The sequence below is a fragment of the Elgaria multicarinata genome, chromosome 16 (genome assembly GCF_023053635.1).
Source record: "Elgaria multicarinata webbii isolate HBS135686 ecotype San Diego chromosome 16, rElgMul1.1.pri, whole genome shotgun sequence".
Taxonomy (NCBI): domain Eukaryota; kingdom Metazoa; phylum Chordata; class Lepidosauria; order Squamata; family Anguidae; genus Elgaria; species Elgaria multicarinata.
Window position 1 is genome coordinate 9630164 of NC_086186.1, and position 19625 is coordinate 9649788.

General features: G+C 47.3%; 1 protein-coding gene across 1 annotated transcript; it reads left to right on the forward strand.

Annotated features, from left to right (window-relative positions):
- Positions 1 to 2963: 2963 nt before the first annotated feature.
- Positions 2964 to 19394, forward strand: MPI (mannose phosphate isomerase). Its single transcript, XM_063142297.1, has 8 exons — positions 2964 to 3023; positions 9175 to 9302; positions 9730 to 9930; positions 11160 to 11301; positions 12647 to 12829; positions 14921 to 15094; positions 15880 to 16088; positions 16554 to 19394. The coding sequence occupies exons 1-8, from the start codon at positions 3008 to 3010 to the stop codon at positions 16770 to 16772; spliced, it is 1272 nt and encodes a 423-aa protein (XP_062998367.1). The 5' UTR covers positions 2964 to 3007; the 3' UTR covers positions 16773 to 19394.
- Positions 19395 to 19625: the final 231 nt, after the last annotated feature.

Here is a 19625-nt window from a genome sequence, read left to right on the forward strand (position 1 = left end):
CGCCCCCACACCCACCCCGCCGCCACCTCTCACCGCGCCTGCGCAGTGCGGCCCACGCGACGCAACTGCGTTCCTTTGCCACGTGACAAAGACACTTCCCCCGCCCCTTGTGACCGCATCAAGAAAGCAGGGAGGGAAAGCTATGGTGAGCAGAGCGCATGCGCGACTGTTGGACGCGGCCTCGGCTCGCCCCCTTCGGGAGAGAGAGAAAAGCGGAACAGAACAGCAGAGAGATAGAGAGGTTTTCTGGGCATGCGCAATAAGTTAGCTGCGTACCGTAGTGTGTCGTGTAGTGCGCAATAATATGCATACTCGGTAAGTGTGAATAGGATTGTGGATGCACCACAAGATGCATAGGGGCTTCCGTGCTTTGCAAACTGGGTTGAGTGAGAAGCAGTTCTATACCCATGATGCGATGGGAGGCAGAGAAATCCTGAATTTTATTTTATTTCTTTAAGACATTTCTATTTTAAATAATAATAAATTTTGATTTTAAATTCTACAACTCCACATCTTGTGCATTGTAGACTGCAACCTTATACACACTTCCTTGGGAATGAAGGCAGAAGGATTTATTTCTGACTAGATATGCGTTAGAGATCTCATTTTAATGTTAACAAAGCCTGGATAACTGTGGCAAGATATTATTACCTTATTATTTTATTAATATGTCTCTATCAGCATGTGAAAGCCATAGGATACTGTTCTTAATCCTGTTGGGCCATCCAGCCAATTCGATGGACAGAAATGGATTTTCGTTTGTTTAAAAACTCACCTATAGCATGTCAATAAGTGTGGCTCAGTTAATAGTGCAGAACGCAAGTCAAGGTTTAAATGTCCGCACATATACAGTGTACATACAGGTTGACACTCTAATCAACCGGTGTGTGTGTGTTGGGGGGTTAATAGGAACAGAATGGGAAACAACCGTTGATTAGTGTGTTGTCCGAACTCAGCCAGAGTGTCATGCTAGACCAGGGATGGGAACTTGTGACTCTGCAGATGTTTTGGCTTACAGATATGCTCAGAACTAGTCAGGATAGCCAACAGTCAGGAATGCTGGTACTGGACACCAGATTGGGCGGCTGCTCTCTGGACAGATCGCTTGGGTTTAGCTGTGCCTTGGGTCAGCACCTTTTGCTCTTGGCAGCACTTGCTGGGCCTTTAAAGAAACAGCCACATAGCAAGCATGAAATCCAACGGCTCTAACAATCCCTCCAAGTGCATCTCTGTTAAAAATGGCTGCTGCACCGGTTCAGTTTCTACTTGCTGTGCTGCTGTTTAAAGATACAGGGGTTTTATAGCCTAGCTACAGTTATCCATGCTCTGATAACCTCTCGTTTGGATTACTGCAATGCGTTATACGTGGGACTGCCTTTGAAAACGGTTCAGAAACTTCAGCTGGTACAAAACAGGCAGCCCATTTACTAACAGGGACTGGCCGATGAGATCACATCACGCCAGTCCTTTTCCAGCTTCATTGGCTGCCAGTCCAGGTCCAGGCCGATTCAAAGTGCTGCTATTAACATTTAAAGCCCTAAATGGCTTGGGGCCAGGCTATCTGAAGGAACGCCTCCTCCCATATGTACCCTAAGGTCATCTTTGGGGGTCCTTCTCTGCGAGCCCCTGCCAAAGGAAGTGAGGCAGGTGGCTACCAGGAGGAGGGCCTTCTCTGCTGTGGCACCCCGGCTGTGGAATGAGCTTCCTAAGGAGGTTCGCTTGGCACCCACATTATATGCTTTTAGACGCCAGGTGAAGACCTTTTTATTCTCTCAGCATTTTAACAATCTATAAATAAATTTTAACTTGGTGTTTTAAATTTGTAATTTTGCATTGCTGCTGTTTTTATCTGGTTGAGCTTTTGTATTGTATTTTATATTATGGTTTTATACTGTTGTTTTATACTTTGAATGGTTTTAATTTTTGTAAACCGCCCAGAGAGCTCCGGCTATTGGGTGGTATAGAAATGTAATAAATAAATAAATATTGCAAGAAAGCCATCCTCTCTATTATTAAAAGAGAGGTCTCATGATCAAGGAAGACAGTACAGAAAACAAGTTGGGATGGAAGAATAAGAGCAGGAAGAAAAAAGTCTGGGTGTTGTAGTCAGGATGTCTTAAACTTTCATGGAGGAAAAAGAGAGTTTGCAGAAAGTCCAATTGGGCTCTGCTAGGTGATGTGATGGTCTCAGGGATCAGCACACTTGGGACAGCTGAGAAGGGGAACAGGAGCCGGCAGTTCTTGCAGGGCCGGTGCTACCATACAGGCCACTCAGGCGGCTGCCTAGAGCGCCAAGCTAAGAAGGGTGCCAGGCACAGCGCAGCACTCATGCACATTGGCTGTGAGCCGGCCCGAGGAGAATGTATGGGTGCATGGGGTCTTTGAGTGAATGCATGTGTTCATGCGTGTGTTTGTTTGGAGTGAGTGATGCTGAGAGTGTGTGTGCGCGCATGTGTGAGTTGGGGGGGGGGATGATTTGGAGGTGATATTCCTACAAAATAATGGATTTTAGACCCATAGATGTTCCTTTCCAATTTGTTTACTATAATTGGCATGGCATATTTCTTGTACTTTAAAATAAATTTAGCAGTTTCAAGTTTTGTGCTTCTTATTTTTTCCAGGAAACACATGTTCTTAAAAATCAAAGTTGGCATTTTTGGGTGTGTGTGAAAGTAGCTCATCTTGCCTAGGGCACAAAACAGTCTGGCACCGGCCCTGAGTTCTTGATCCTCCGTTTGAACCCATTACAAATGGGCTCTCTGTTGTTGATCCCATTAAAAAAGGCTCCGTAATCGCCCGGCTTTGCTCTGTTCCAGCTACGCCTCCTGTAACCGGGTGTCACTCTACGTGCGGCCACGCTCCTAATCGCGTGTGGAAAGAATCCGGATTGAGGAACTACCTTTCCCGGCGTGCACGGCCAGAGCCTGGAAGGGGCGTGGTGGTGGCGGCAGAAGCGGCGCAACCTCCTTTTGCCGGCTGGGAAACGAGGCTAGCCATCGTCGGAAGTATGGCAGAGTTGAGAGGTGAGTGATGGCCGGCCCGGGTTTACACGGATGGGGAGTGGGGGGGGAAGCGAAGTCAAACCGGTTCTTAGCCTAGCGATCGGCAGGGGCGCGCACGGAGATGGGGCGTTGGGGGTCTTGTCTCTGCTCCGGATAAAAGCCTGGGGAGTCGGGCGGCGGGGGCAGCTCCTCGCTTGGGGGGATGAATGGGTGGGGATCGGGGCCCCCAACGCGGCTGGGATGAGGAAAAGCCGGTGGCATTTGGGCCGAGGGGGAACGGGCAGGAATTGGGGCGTGGGGTGGGTGGGAGGAGAGCACCCGTTTTGGATTAAGAGCCGCGCAAAGGAGGATGAGGAAGGGCGCGATTCTACGCGTGTTTGGGCAACAGCAAGGAAAAAAAAGCCCTACAACTCCCATTATTGCTGAACCAGGCCGAAGGGTTGCATCCCAAAGCTGCCAAACCTATACGTGCCCGCCCCAGGGGGATAAGTCCCCGTGAACATTATAGGGTTTACTCCTGAGTAAGACGCGTGCATGCATGAGATCGCGCTGCCCTTGTGCGCAGAGCCGCTTGATTTATGGGCTTAAAATCGCAGCTAATCATGCCAGATCCATTTGGCGATGAATGTGGTGGGGGAGACCCAGAAGCCTCGGTAGGGTTCTTTATAGCTGCAGGGATGGTGGGGGTTGTAGTCCAAACATCTGGAGGGGCCCAGGTCGGGGGAAGGCTGCCATACAGAGAGTAAGCCTAGGGTGGCATCAAAGGCATCTTCTGTCGATCCAGTTGTCCAGCTGGAGGCTATCCCAGCAACTGAACCTTTCATAGCTGCCTGCTAGGAGATGATGCTTTCTCTCTTGCTGCTGCCGCCGAGTCTGTCTCTGTCTTCGGAAAAGCGTAGGTTCGATCCCTGGCTCTTCTGGTTAAAAGGATCAGGTTGCAAATGATGGGGAAAGATGTCTCCCTGGATGGACCGGGCTACGCCAACCTGGTATATGGCAGCTGCCTGGAGCAACTTTCCCCAACCGAGGGCTGTCCAGATACAAATCTAAGAAGAGCCATGCTGGATCAGATCAAGGGTCCATCTAGTCCTGGCTGGCTGGGGAATGCTGGAGTTGTAAGACTTTTTTCTGTCTAAATATGCATAGGATTGCGCCTTTAAGCCACGAGAACATTTCTCCTCCTTTGCAACTGGTCAGCTTGCAGTTTGGTTGGTGCTCCATGCAAGTGGGGGCATATGGTTCTTATCCTATACATTGCCTGACTTGCAAACAGCATCTGCATCATATTATTATTATTATTATTATTATTTTATTTATTACATTTTTATACCGCCCAATAGCCAAAGCTCTCTGGGCGGTTCACAAAAATTAAAACCATTAAGAACATAATAAAACATCCAACAATCTAAAAACCCATATACAGAATACAATATAAAAAGCACAACCAGGATAAAACCACACAGCAGAAGTTGATATAGGATTAAAATACAGAATTAAAACAGCAAAGTTTAAATTTAGGTGTTAAAATACTGAGAAAATAAAAAGGCCTTCAGCTGGCGACGAAAAGAATACAGTGTAGGCGCCAGGTGGACCTCTCTGGGGAGCTCATTCCACAGCCGGGGTGCCACAGCGGAGAAAGCCCTCCTCTGAGTAGCCACCTGCCTCACTTCTTTTGGCAGGGGTCCCTGTGGATGATCTTAATGTCCGGGCAGGTACATATGGGAGGAGGTGTTCCTTCAAATAACCTGGCCCCAAGCTGTTTAGGGCTTTGTATGTTAGTACTAGCACTTTGAATCGGGCCCGGACCTGGACTGGCAGCCAATGAAGTTGTAAAAAGACTGGCGTGATGTGATCTTACTGGCCAGTCCCTGTTAGTAAATGGGCTGCCCTGTTTTGTACCAGCTGAAGTTATTATTATAATTGTTATATTTATGTCCCGTCTTTTTCCCTCCAATGAACGCATCCTCCTCCTCTCCATTTATTCTCACAACAACAACCCTGTGAGGTAGGTTGGGCTAAGAGTTTGGACTGGCCCAAAGCCACCCAGTGGGTTTCCATGGCTGAGTGGGGACTAGAACCCGGATCTCCTGACTCCCAGTCCAACACCTTAGCCACTACACCACACTGCATATCATAGAATAATAGAATAGCAGAGTTGGAAGGGGCCTACAAGGCCATCGAGTCCAACCCCCTGCTCAATGCAGGAATCCACCTTAAAGCATCCCTGACAGATTGTTGTCCAGCTGCCTCTTGAATTGGGACCTCCCTCTGGCCTGTGAAGTGCTGGTGTACAGACGATGGAGCACAAGCCAGCTTGCAAGCTGATCAGCTGCAAAGGAGAACAAAATAAGAGAAAATCAATTAAGAGTGCAATCTCATGCATGTTTAGACAAGAAAAAAGTCCTAAAACTCCCAGCATGCCCCAGTGATCCAGACACAAGTAGCCAAGGCCTTAACACCTCCATGTCCAAGCTGAGGTGCAGTGATGTGGAGCAACATTCCCAAAGCAAATAGTCCAGCACTTCATGGTTCAGTGGAAAACTTTCCTTTTCATAAGTTCATTTGTAACAATGAATGGCAAATACAATATCAGACAAGCTGGGTTCTTCCATGAGTGGCATCAGCATATCATGCACACAGTATCTTTGGGTTGCTAAAACGTATTAGGGCATAATCCTAGGCACGTTTAGACAGCAAAAATTGTCCTACAACTCCCAGCCAAGGATGAGGCAGGACTTTTTTTTCTGTCTAAGCTTACCATTGAGTCCAACCCCCTGCTCAATGCAGGAATCCACCCTAAAGCATACCTGACAGATGATTGTCCAGCTGCCTCTTGAATGCCTCTAGTGTGGGAGAGCCCACAACCTCCCTAGGTCACTGGTTCCATGGTCGTACTGCTCTAACAGTCAGGAAGTTTTTCCTGATGTCCAGCCGGAATCTGGCTTCCTTTAACTTGAGCTCGTTATTGTGTGTCCTGCACTCTGGGAGGAGCGAGAAGAGATTCTGGCCCTCCTCTGTGTGACAACCTTTCAAGTATTTGAAGAGTGCTATCATGTCTCCCCTCAATCTTCTCTTCTCCAGGCTAAACATGCCCAGTTCTGTCAGTCTCTCTTCGTAGGGCTTTGTTTCCAGACCCCTGATAATACCGTATTTCTTCAATTCTAAGACACACTTTTCCCCCCATATAAACATCTCTAAAAATGGGGTGCGTCTTAGAATTGTGGGTGTGTCTTAGGGTTTTTTTTTTTTTGTTGGTGGTACTGAAATTAGTGTGCATCTTACAATCGATGGTGTCTTAGAATCGAAGAAATACGGTAGCAGCCTTAATTGATTTTCTCCTCTACTAAAATCCATTCTGAAACTGTTAAAGCATATCAGAGATGCTCGGAGTTGTGGGATTTTGCCACGACACAGGCTCTGAACACCAGGCCCGGCCGCGGACACTCCCAGCTCAAGCCAAGCACCACTGCTTGATACGCCTGAGGCGGGGGACAACCACCGCCTTTTTCGAACTATGTGGAGAAAGGGGTTAAATGGAAAAGGATTTCAATAATAAAATAATGTGCTGTGAATTATATATCCTGAGGTGGATTATTGTCAGAGTGGGTGCTAAATGAATAAACTTCAGGTGATAAATGCCAAACAGACACGTGGGATTTTTGTGGTAGTTAAAACAAAATGATTAAAATTTATTTTTAAGAGTCCACAAGCTTTGTTTCAAGTTAAAACATTTCAAAACCTTTTTGGAACCTTTCATCCAATCCTTTCACTCATTCACATACACACTTTCCTTTCTCTCGCACAATCACTCTTGAGTTTTATTATCAGTATTGTTTATTATACACAAACTGTCTATCTGCACACCCCACTCAAAAGACACCACTCTCTACACTGAACTTCAAACTCTCCAGAACCCAAGTACTCTACGCACAGAGAGCTCAAGCACTAAAGGCCGAAGACTCTAAGAGTACCTAAAAGTCTCCCCTCAATCTCCCCAGTCATTCCCTTATATATATCACTCCTCCCTGTCCCAAGACATTCTAACTCCACCCACTCAGGTCAACATTCTAAGCACCACAGACTTCCCAATCTCAGACATACATTAGGGAACTGACTTGTGGGGTGTAGCGCCACAGATTTCCCCCCTGTCTAAACATGCATAGGATCGCATCCTACGGGAAGCAGCGGCCGGTGGAAAGGCGACAAAGCAGCCAAGCTGCCTCCCGCCAGGCCTCAGTAATTAGACACATGGCTGCATAGATTTACTGTGTATTTCTGTATGGAAGTACGCTGACCCCAGAACCTGAGATTCTTTTGGACAATGCATGTGTGTTTTTATTTCGTTGGGGTTGTAGAAACGGTTGTGGAGGAGGTTGTCTAAAGGCCACTGGTGTGTGCTTGCTTGTCACCTTCTGGCGTTCCTAAATTAGACATCCAGTGCAGGTCAGGCAAGAAAGGGTGGCCTTTAAAAGTGCTCTAGCTATTTATAGTGAATTGAGTGTCCTGAACATCCTGACATATCCAAGCAGGATATTACATTATTCTTATTATTGTTATTGTTGTTATTATTGCATTTATATCCTGTCCTTTTCCTCCAAGGAACTCAAGGCGGCGTACATAACCATGCTCCTCTCCATTTTATCCTCACAACAACAACCCTGTGAGGAAGGTTGGGCTGAGAGTCTGTGACTGGCCCAAAGCCACCCAGTGGGTTTCCACGGCCATGTGTAGACTAGAACCTGGATCTCCCGACTCCCAGTCCAACGCTTTAGCCAGTACACCACACCGGCTCTTTGAAAATGGTATATAAAAGGCAGGAACCACACTACTGCTTTGTAGCGGTACTGAAGTGCACTGACCACTGTTGGGGCCCATTGACATGTGCCATCTACCGCTTCCATACCGCTATATCCTGCGTGGTGTGGCTCCTGCGTTTTATATACCGCTTTCATAGTGCAATATCCTGCTTGGTGTAGGTTATGCCTTCAGTTTCGTCTCTGATGAAAATACGGATGCTGAAGACATTGACTGCCAGAAAATATCAGAATGGGGACAAGGCAAGAAGAGAGAAAGGCTTGTTTGCACAGTTAGTGTATCCTGGGATAAAATTAGCCTCTGATTTGTTAATGGGCAATTTAGAAGTTGAAGTGAGCGGAAAGCGAATTAGCAACACCATGAGAGGACTCTGAGCTCTGGAGTCACTTCTCTCTGTTGTCCTGTGATAAGTGAATGGTAACAGAGTTGTATTTCCGGAGGCGAAATTCACATTCTCTTGACCCGGGGTAGAAATCTGAAGCTCTTTCATTTTCACTGCACGCAAACAGCTCTTTAATGTGAGCAGGCTCCAGTGGAGTCGGACGTCGGGAAATTCTCTCACCGCTCAATGTGTAAATCATGTCTTAAGTATCAATGGGGTTGTTCAGTAGCGTAAATAAATACAACCAATCAATCTTTTTTTACAGTTAACAGACCACCATTACGACATATAAGTACACAGACGTAATACAAATACATGATGGTAAAGAAGAAGGGATACAAAATCTGTAAAAGTGCTAATCAATAGGTTTAAAATACTGATCACACATCCATGAGAATAGCCAGATTCAAAAATTTGGCCACTTGCTCAGTAATAGGCTTACTGGTACCCTGAAATAAAATAATCATAAGAGACTCAGGAGAGCGACCGGAGAAACGCTGTATAATAGGGCGTATTGGGTCTTTCCTGGCCTCTTGATAGTAACTGCAATAAAGTAGTACATGCAAGATGGACTCCACCTCGACGTCATTACAGGGGCAGCATCTAATATTCTTTGGGATTTTCTTGAATCTGCCCTCTAATAGTTTGGAAGGGTGAACATTGAACCTTGCTAAGGAGAATGCCTTCCTATATTTAGGGATAGTTGGCTATCCTAGGTATGACGTTCTGTCTTTGCAGGGATGGCCTAGTAGACCCAATGACTATGGGGAACATGGTCCCCAAGCAGGTAGATAAATACAAACAAGCTGTCAGCAAAACTGTTATGTCTGTAGCATTAGGCTGAGAAGGGGCTAGGCACGATCAGAACGCAAGAGAGAAGCTCTCTTAGTGGCAGTGATGGAGCTGTTGAGTGGCGGCTGTGCCCGTGTTGTATCCTTGAGTAACCTTTTGTGTCTGCGTGTTTCGTTTGCTCAGTGTTTCCCCTCGCCTGTGCTGTGCAGAACTATGCCTGGGGCAAGTTAGGCCAGGAGAGCGAAGTGGCCAAGCTCTTGGCAAGCAGTGATCCCATGGTGCACATCGAAGCAGACAAGCCGTATGCGGAGGTAAGGGCCTGTTCTCCTAGTCCTCTTCTTTCCCCCTTCCACATGTCAAGCCAACTCCATTCTTCGTATACAGCAAGGTGCAAATGGAAGCACAGGTGAGTCCATTTGGATTTTCATCCCCATCAAAAGCAGACGCTTGGAGGGCCGTCACCTTTAAAAAAAACATCAGGTATGAGTACCGTTTTTGTTTTTAGGTGCAATGAGTCTTACGGCACCATTACGAGCAGATTTATTGTGGCATAACCTTCTGTGAACTGGAGTCCTCAAAGCTTACGCTACAATATATCTGTTAGGGTGAAATCCTATGCATGTTTGGACAGAAAAAAAAGTCCCACAACACGCAGCACACCCCAGCCAGCTTACCACTGAATGCAGCCATTGAGACACTAATGGGTTGTGTGTCTGTCGCTCTTTTTCTCCTCTCTAGCTCTGGATGGGTGCTCACCCCAAAGGAGACGCAGTGATCCTGGATAATCGCATCCCCCAGAAGACCTTACGGCAATGGATCACAGACAATCCCGGGTGCCTAGGCTCCAAGGTGAAAGACATCTTCCAAGGCCAGCTGCCGTTCTTGTTCAAAGTGCTGTCCGTCAACACGGCCTTGTCCATCCAGGCCCATCCCACCAAGGTAAGCCCATTGCGTTGGGTGCCATTGTTCGGGAATTGTCCCAACTCTCCGCTTGATGCTTGTTTGTGGTGCATGAACAGTGAGAGTCTCGAGTGTGGTGCTGCCCTTTTCCGTGACCGGTCTCAAATTTTCTTAAGAGCAGCCTTCTCCAACCTAGTGCCCTCGAGATCTGTTGGACTTCAACTCCCATCATTCCCATTGGCTATGTTGCCTGGAAGTTGCAGACCAACACATCTGGAAGGCACTGGGTTGCGGAGCGAAGTGATTTGGATTCCTTCCGTCACCAGCTGAAGACCTTTTTTATTTTCTCAGTATTTTAACACCTAATTTAACTTAAACTTCGCTGTTTTAATTCCGTATTTTAATCTATATCAATTTCTGCTGTGGTTTTATCCTGGTTGTGCTTTTTATATTGTATTTTGTATTTGTGTTTTTAGACTGTTGGTTGTTTTGTTGTGCTTTTCGTGGTTTTAATTTTTGTGAACCGCCCAGAGAGCTTCGGCTATTGGGCGGTATAAAAATGTAACAAATAAATAAATACTGATACCGACCTTGATGTTGTTGTAAACTTGCTCACAGCGGCTAAAATGTCTATGGAAGGAAACTGGAGGAAAGCAGCAGCTCTTCCGATATCCAAATGGCATGGCTAAATATAGGGAATGTTCAATTTTATCAAAGTTGACTTACTATAAAAGATCAAATGACGGACAACAGGCAATCAAGTTTATTGAAAGCGGAACTTTATTTATAAACTTTTGCCATCTTAAATGTCAGGATTATATTCAATCATATATTTTCTTCTCTTTACTTTAAAGTAGGGGTGGGGAACACATGACCCCCCAGATGTTGCTGGATTGCAGTTCCATCTGCATTCAACACATCTGGAGGGCAGGGAGTTGGGGACCATAGGAATTAGGGTCGTGGGGCAAAGGCTTCAGGTAAAAGCCAAAATATGACTTTTGAGCAGGAAGGGAGAGAGGGTGCCACACACGTTTCCTGGGAGACAGTTCCATGCCTAAGAGGCAGCGAGGGGAAAAGGACTGGGGGCGTTGGAGGGGGGAAGCAGGGGGCGTCAGACAGTCAAGGGAGGTGGAACTAGGTCCTTGTGAGCTCCATGGCCTGTTGACCAGGGGATACTCTGACAACAGTCAAAGTAGCCCAGCTCTGATGCTTGAGCAGGGGTCCAGGTCCCAAGATCTTTCTTTCTCTCTCTCTCTCTCTCTTTCTAGGAGCTGGCCGAAAAGCTTCACGCCCAGTATCCAGAGCACTACCCAGATGCCAACCACAAGCCAGAGATGGCTATCGCCCTAACCCCCTTTGAGGGCTTGTGTGGTTTCCGGCCCGTCGAAGAGATTGTGGCTTTCCTCCAGAGTAAGCATGGGGCAGAAAGGGCATAAGCGTCGTGGTGTTCCTTTCATTGTAAGATACAAGATACGTGACCTCAACGGGTGACGGAATTTCTGTAGAATGGGTATTTCTTAGAGCAGGGGAGAGCAAGTGGTGGCCCTCCAGATGTTTTGGCCTGAAATCGTCATTGGCTATGTTGGCTAGGGCTGATGAGAGAAAACGTCTGGAGGGCCACCGGTTGGGCGTTAAGATGCATATTGTTGATCCGTCATATGCTCTGCTACAATGTGGCAACAGTGAGGACCATGGAATAATAGCCTTAATGCCCCCTGGAATGAGTATCCTGTGTATGAACAGCTGCCCCAGGTGTGCTCCTGAAAGGGTTGCTAGAGAGCAAACGGAAGGTCAGCTGTTGTGACACCGGGTAGAGGCCAATGTGTGTCTGGTTTAGAGATGTAAAATTTCCGGAAATTTTGAAGCCATGGAACCCCCCCCCCCCCCGTTTTTTTCAGTTTTTTTCAAAAAACCCCAGATATTTTCAGAAAAATTGCAATAATGCAATGTTAGCACTTTTTGCAGATTGAAAGTCACTTTGTTACTTTAGTAACATAAAATGTAATTATGTCCAAACTGGTTTGGCATAAAATCATTACACTTGGTATATTAAAAGTACAGTGTCTTTAAACAATTATTACAAATTTAATTTACTATTTTACTTTTTTTTGCTAACGAATGGAGGTACAAGCTCCTGAACTGTTAGGAACCTCTTTGGTTCTTCCAGTTTATGAGGAGCAGGCAAAAAACAATTTAGAAAAACAACAACAACAGAAGAAACCACCAACATTAGTAACAAAGAAAATTATTTATGTTTCCACTAGTCCTCCAGTGTCAAGACATAAAACACCCATTCCCATAAAAAGAACTGAGAAAAAAGGGGGAACCAAGGTTCAATGAATATGCATGAAATTTAATCACTCATTTTCTGACCTATAGCTATCACTATTAGTTTCAGTCTCTGCTTCAGTGGCAGTGCTGCCCCCTAGAGGCAGAAATGCATCTTGCTCTTGCATTTGAGAGTTGTAGTCTCAGTTTGCAACCTAGGACGTGCTTGTCCTTGGTGCACAGACATTGTAATAATCTGATACTGTACAGTTTTTAGAAATCATTTGGAGAAGTAAATATCTGAACATCTTGTCTTAAACATGTCATTCATCATGCGAAAATAAAACATCCCGTAATCCATTTTTTCTTCATTTTTTTCAATTTTTTTGGGGAAAAACCCAAAGAGGCTTCGGAAAAAACCCGTTTCCCCCCTGAATTTTTCCGGGTTTTTTCCGGGCCGTCACATCTCTAGTCTGGCTTCCTGCAGATGTCCCCGAATTCCGGGCCCTAATTGGGAATGTGGCGGCGGAACAGTTGGAGCGCACTGTCGGCGATGACCCCCGGGGCGTGACGGCCGCACTGCGCGTCTGCTTCACCCGGATGATGAAGAGCGAGAAGAAGGTCTTCGTGGACCAGCTCAACATGTTGGTGAAGCGGATTTCCCAAGAAGGTTGGTTCCGCATGAGAACAGGACAGTCTACAGGTTCCCCATTTTCCTCTTGCCCTAGAAATAGGTTTCAGCTCACCTGTTGCAGGCTACTTTCGCTTACAAGAGCTGCCTGGGAGAACAAACAAGCAAAAGGGAAACAGGGGAGGAGAAGGTACCGTAAAAGATTGATGTTGCAAGTTAGTTCGGCTCCTGTGGTTTAGAGATGAAATTTCCTTGGGTTCCGGATCAGTGTACTAAGCCCTAGGGCAGGGGTGGGCAGAAAGTAGTGCCACGACACAGGCTCTGAACACCAGGCCTGGCCGCGGCTACTCCCTGCTCAAGCCAAGCACCACCGCTTGATACCCCTGAGGCAAGGGACAAAAACCACCTTCCTCCAAACTATGTGGAGAAAGGGGTTAAATGGAGAAGGAGTTCAAGATATAAAATAAAACCCTGTGAGTTATATGTGCTGAGGTGAATTATTGTCAGAGCGGGTGCTAAATGTGTAAACCTCAGATGATAAATGCCAAAAAGACATGTGGGATTTTTTGTGGTAGTTAGAAACAAAATAATTAAAAAAAAATTTGTAAAAGTTCACAAGCTTTGCTTCAAATAAAACATTTTAAAACCTTTTTGAAACCTTCCATCCAATCCTTTCACTCATTCACATACACACTTTCCTTTCTCTCACACAATCACTCTTGAGCTTTCTTTATTATCTGTATTGATTAATATACATCAACTACGTGCACACCACACTCCAAAGACATCACTCTCTACCCTGAACCTCAAATTTCCCAGAACTTAAGTACTCTAAACACAGAGAGCACTAAAGACTCTTTTGTTGTTTATTCGTTCAGTCGTTTCCAACTCTTCGTGACTTCATGGACCAGCCCACACCAGAGCTTTCTGTCAGCTGTCACAACCCCTAGCTCCCCCAAGGTCAAGTCTGTCACCTCCAGAATATCATCCATCCATCTTGCCCTTGGTCGGCCCCTCTTCCTTTTGCCTTCCACTTTCCCTAGCATCAGCCTCTTCTCCAGGGTATCCTGTCTTCTCATTATGTGGCCAAAGTACTTCAGTTTTGCCTTTAATACCATTCCCTCAAGTGAGCTTTATTTCCTGGAGTATGGACTGGTTTGATCTTCTTGCAGTCCAAGGCACTCTCAGGATTTTCCTCCAACACCACAGTTCAAAAGCATCTATCTTCCTTCGCTCAGCCTTCCTTATGGTCCAGCTCTCGCAGCCATAGGTTACTACGGGGAATACCATTGCTTTAACTATGCGGACCTTTGTTGTCAGTGTGGTGTCTCTGCTCTTAACTATTTTATCAAGATTTGTCATTGCTCTCCTCCCAAGAAGTAAACGTCTTCTGATTTCCTGGCTGCAGTCAGCGTCTGCAGTAATCTTTGCGCCCAGAAATACAAAGTCTGTCACTGCCTCCACGTTTTCTCCCTCTATTTGCCAGTTATCAATCAAGCTGGTTGCCATAATCTTGGTTTTTTTGAGGTTTAACTGCAACCCAGCTTTTGCACTTTCTTCTTTCACCTTCATCATAAGGCTCCTCAGCTCTTCCTCGCTTTCAGCCATCAAAGTGGTGTCATCTGCATATCTGAGATTGTTAACGTTTCTTCCTGCAATTTTAACTCCAGCCTCTAAGAGGACCTAAAAGGTCCCCCACAATCCCCTCCGTCCTTCCCTTATATATCACTCCTCCCCCTCCCAAGACATTCTAACTCCGCCCACTCAGGCCAACATTCTAAACTCACCACAGACTTACAAACTGCAGACATACATTTGGGAACTGACTTGTGGGGTGTAACGCCACAAGTAGGTCCCTGGATATTTTGGAGTTCAGTTCCTAGCATTCCTGCCCATTGGACATGCTGGAAGGGGGGTCTGGGAATTGAAGGCCAGAGACCTATCTTCTGCCCATCCCTGTTCTAGGCTACACCAGCCAGGGGATGCTGATAGTTGTAGTCCAACGCATCTGGAGGGCTCCGGGACAGGGAAGGTTGGTTTAGGCTCTCAATTGCCAAATGGAAGGACCAGATTTGGTGACCGCTTCCTTTGCCACTTACCTGCCTGTCTCTGTCTGCCTCTGTTCCATAGCGGCGGCTGGGAAAGAGACGTCAGCCAGCTGTGGAGAACTGCTCCTCAAGCTTCACTCTCAATACCCTGGAGACATCGGCTGCTTCGCCATCTATTTCATGAACTTGATGAAGCTGCAGCCGGGGGAATGCATGTTCCTGGGGGCCAATGAGCCTCACGCCTATCTCTATGGAGGTAAGGGGCCCCACTCCTGGGCTGCATCTTCAAACAAATAGGTTGGTGGAGGTAAAAAAAAACCCCAAAGGATTTCTTCAGAGTGGGTGGGTGGGAGTTGGAGCCAGGGTACATTCCCAACGAGTGCCACCCCTGTCATCGGGAGGGGACCCCTGCCCAGCCTAACAGGCAGCTTGTCTTGTTTCGAGGCTGGCAAATGCCCTGGTCAAGGCTCAGATAGTCCCAGGTGCAAACAAAGAGAGAAGCCAGTCCAGTCCAAGGTCATACATGGAAATCTGAACAGCGTAGTAGGAGAAGTCAGCGGCAACGTCAAAATCAGTCCAGAGGTCGATCCACAGAAGTCAGTTGTGCCCAGCGACAAAGCCAGTTGGGGTGTCCAGAAGTCAGCAAGGTCCAGAAAAGCAAGGCGGCATGCTGAGGTTAACTGCAGCAGAGATCTGGTTCCGGCTGTGCTGATTTATAGCTGGTCATTAATCAGCACGGCTGGCTAATTAGGTCAGCGTGTTATTTTTAAGGGAGGCCCCATGCTGTGGCCTCTTCTTGCTGCTCGCGTCTGAGCCTACTCCATTCGGGGGGATGAATCATCTCTGGCTCTGCCTCCTGTATTTGGAAGAGTCCATGAATGACCCTGGAGGGGCCGGTCTACTCTTCTAATGGTTCCAGGGGAGTGCTGTCAGCAGAGCCTCCAGCTCTCTGGCTGGGGCCTGCTGTGCTGGCTCTTCCCCCCTCATCCGATGCCTCCTCCTCCAGGTAAGGCCTGACACGGCTGTCCTTTGATTCCGCAGACTGCATCGAGTGCATGGCGTGCTCCGACAACACCGTGCGAGCTGGCCTGACCCCCAAGTTCATCGACGTTCTCACCCTGTGCGAAATGCTGAACTACACTCCAGCCCCCAGCAGCTCCAAGTTCCTGGTGCCCTCTCAGAGCCGCCTGGATCCCTGCATCTACCTCTATGATCCCCCCATACCAGACTTTGCTGTCATGAGGATAGAGGTGAGCTCCCCGTGTTCCCCTCCCCGATGAAAGCGGCTGCTTAAATCTCGATTTTTCTTGATCTTCTGGAAATGGGCTCGGCTACATTATTCAAAGCACTTCCGAAGGCAGAGGGGATGCAGAATGCGGTGGTACCTTTTGGGTTTGTCCAGGACCTGGTTTCTGTTGGCCCCTTTCTCTATTGAGCAGCATATGGGCTCAAGTTGCAGGAAGCCAGATTCCGGCTGGATATCAGGAAAAACTTCCTGACTGTTAGAGCAGTACGACAATGGAACCAGTTACCTAGGGAGATTGTGGGCTCTCCCATGCTAGAGGCCTTCAAGAGGCAGCTGGACAACCACCTGTCAGGTATGCTTTAGGGTGGATCCTGCATTGAGCAGGGGGTTGGACTCGATGGCCTTATAGGCCCCTTCCAACTCTACTATTCTATGATTCTATCATGTCTTGTTTGGCTTTTTCTTGCAGATTCCTTCTACTATCAAGCTATACCTCGTTTCGGCCATCGACTCAGCTAGCATTCTCTTGGTGGTCCAGGGGACTGCCGTCGGGGCCTCCACTGCAGCCATGTCCGAAATGGCTCTCCGCCGGGGCTCCGTGCTCTTCATCTCTGCCAACGAGAGCGTCTCCTTGCACATGTCCAACGCGGAGGGGATGCTGCTTTTTCGAGCCTGCTGTCTCTTATAATGGGGGGGCGTGTAGCTCTTTCTCCCTTGCTGTGACTCGACTTAGAATAAATAGAAACTGGCCAGTACCCTCCATACTGCCAGTTTTATCCCATCCATCCAGCTGCCATGTTAAAAGCCCCAAAGCATCAGGGCTGAACCCTAACTTGCCTTCCTCCTTGGCCGGCCCTACCATTGGTTAATTGTTGTCGAGTGTAGGACAGGAAGCCCTCTGGTTATCCTCCCCTTTGAAACCGTACTCTCACCACTGAGTTATCGGAGGGAAGAGGGAGTATTAAACTTTCCTCCCCTAGATTGCTCACGTCTCGGCTCTTCCCTGACCTGGCGCCGTCCAGATGTGCTGGAATATAACTCCCAACATCCCTGACCAGTTGTGGTCCAACACATCTGGACACTGCCAGGTTAGGGAAGCTTGCCTTAGCCTGTGGCATGGGTTGAGCAACTAGTGGACCTCCAGATGTTTTTGCCTACAACTGTCATCATCCTTCACCATTGGCTGGGCTGATGGGAGTTGTGCACCCAAACATCTGGAGGGCCACAAGTTGCCCACTCCTAGCATATAGGATAACAGTACCTCAGCTCACCCTGGCCTGCTGCCCTCCAGATGTTCTGGATTATATCTCCCGTTAACCCCAGCTAGTATGGCCAGTGGTCAGGAATCCTGGGAGCTGGAGTCTAAAACATCTGGCGGGTGCCAAGTTGGGGAAGACTGCTTTGCCTCTTCTGTGTCGTGCTGCTTTTGTCGGGTATGGTCTACATCGGGGTGGACAAGTTCTGGCCCCTCCAGATGTTTTGACCCAACACCACCCATCAGACCTAGCCAGCATAGCCAATGGTCAGGAATGTTGGGAGTGGTAGTCCCAAACAGCTGGAGAGCCACCGCTGCTCGAAACCAGCCCACGCTCTCAGCAACATCCCTCACCCGGAGATCCGGGCAAATAATTCTGTGTTGCCCCATATGCTAACACGCTCCAGTTGAGCCAGGGTGAACAAACGTTGCTTTTCGTTTTTAGTGGCTGCTCTTTGATCATCGCCTGTGTTTCTTCCCTTGCAAAGTTTGCTCTGGTTGTAATGGATGGCCTGTTCCGGTATGAAACCGCTTCCTCCTTGCGGGGAGCTGAAGATGACCCGGTTAATCTAGTACTGACTCACTTTCCCTACAGGACCGGGGTCCTCTACCTCAGGGGCGGAGCAGCACACTGGCCTGAAGTTGTGTCTTTTAGCGAGGCGGACCTCCTGAAATTGCCCAACCCTGCACAAAGCCATGGTTTCTCGTGCCATCTGAATGCAGCTAGTACGTATTCCTCCTGCCCTTGTTTGGAATCTGTCCCCAGAGTCGTGGGTAGAAGCATCTTGGCAACAGGTGACTCGACGATGGTTGGATTGCCTTTTTCCTCTGCGTGTTGATGGGGTGGGGAAGGCGAATGTCCCCTATAAAGTTGAAGGGGCCGGAAATCATTACGCTCCTTTTCCTTTGGCACTTACATGGCTCCGTCTCTCCACCCCTCCGTCAGCCACGTATAACTACACCTCACATGTTGCGCTTCGTCGCGTAAGCTGGGAATGCAGTTCTTGCTTGGCTGACACACCAACTGGGAGAGGACATTACCAATGGGATCTTGTCCCTTCGGGTTCTTTTTTAAAGGGAGGGAGATCACACCTCCATGGCGGTACCTAAACGGTAGCTACCATTTAAAAATACAATTCTTTCAATTTTATCATTTGCCAATAAGTAAGGTGACAATTCTAATAGCTATAAGCTATCTCTACCGCCGCTACCTTAGGCACAATTTGTCCAAAGGCTGTACTTAAAACCCTTAGAGAGGTCAATACTACCAATTCAAATGTTGCCAAGGAGATGCCAAGAATATTAGTCCTGGGTACAGCAGGTACCCTCACCTAAGCATGGATATGGGGCTTCTTTGGGAGAAAGCCATGCTTATCCACTCTCAGGCCACTTGAACTTGGTAGTGTGGGTGTACTTGTTTATAGAGACCTTTGACCTGGCAACTGGTTTAATTCCACACCGTGGCATTTAATCTTAACCGCGGTTACTTTAAACAAGCCAGTTTCAGTAACTATGGCTTGAAGTTGGCTTGTTTCAAAAGTTTTTGCAGGAGACACAAGTGCCAAAAAAAAAAAAAGGCGTTGAAAACATTCAAGTATTGAAATATGAACGACAAATTCAAGGAATTGGCTGTCAGAAGATGTGTGTTATCTTAAAGAGTTCTGTTCCAGGATTTGAATCTTGACGTCGGAAAAACGTTTTGAGATGCTGGCTTTAGAAAAGCCTTCACGTCAAGTTTTGATTCCAGAGGACACTTCAGATTTTGATGGCTATACTTTTTAGGGTGTTTTGATTTCTGTAGTTCAGCTGCTCCTAAGGTTAGTGCAAGTAGATATTTCTGGAAGAACCAGAAATCCTCCTACATGCTGTACTGCGTTCCATGTTCCATGGCTCTGTCTAGGGCTAATAATCCTCAAAGAATGAAATGGATAAAATATAGATGGGAGGAGAGACACTCAGATGGGGCAGGTAACCCAACACCTTCCCCCTGAAGTAAATCACCGCTTGTAAAGTTAGCTAAATAAAGGAGGCGCTGTGGCAAACCAGCCCCAAGAATCTCATGTCTCTTGCATCTTTTCTTAGACGAAAGCGGATTTAAAATTTATTTTCTCAAGTGCTGGGAGGGAGCTTTGGCTGAGTAAGCTAAAGTAGTCAGCACATTCAGGGGAGAAGAGGAGGAAAACAGTTATCTGGGAAAGAAGATGCTTGGTAGAAGGAATCGCATGGTGGCCACCGCTGTATGATCTTAAAAGACCTAAGAGCCCTGATGAGGGATCATACCAAGGC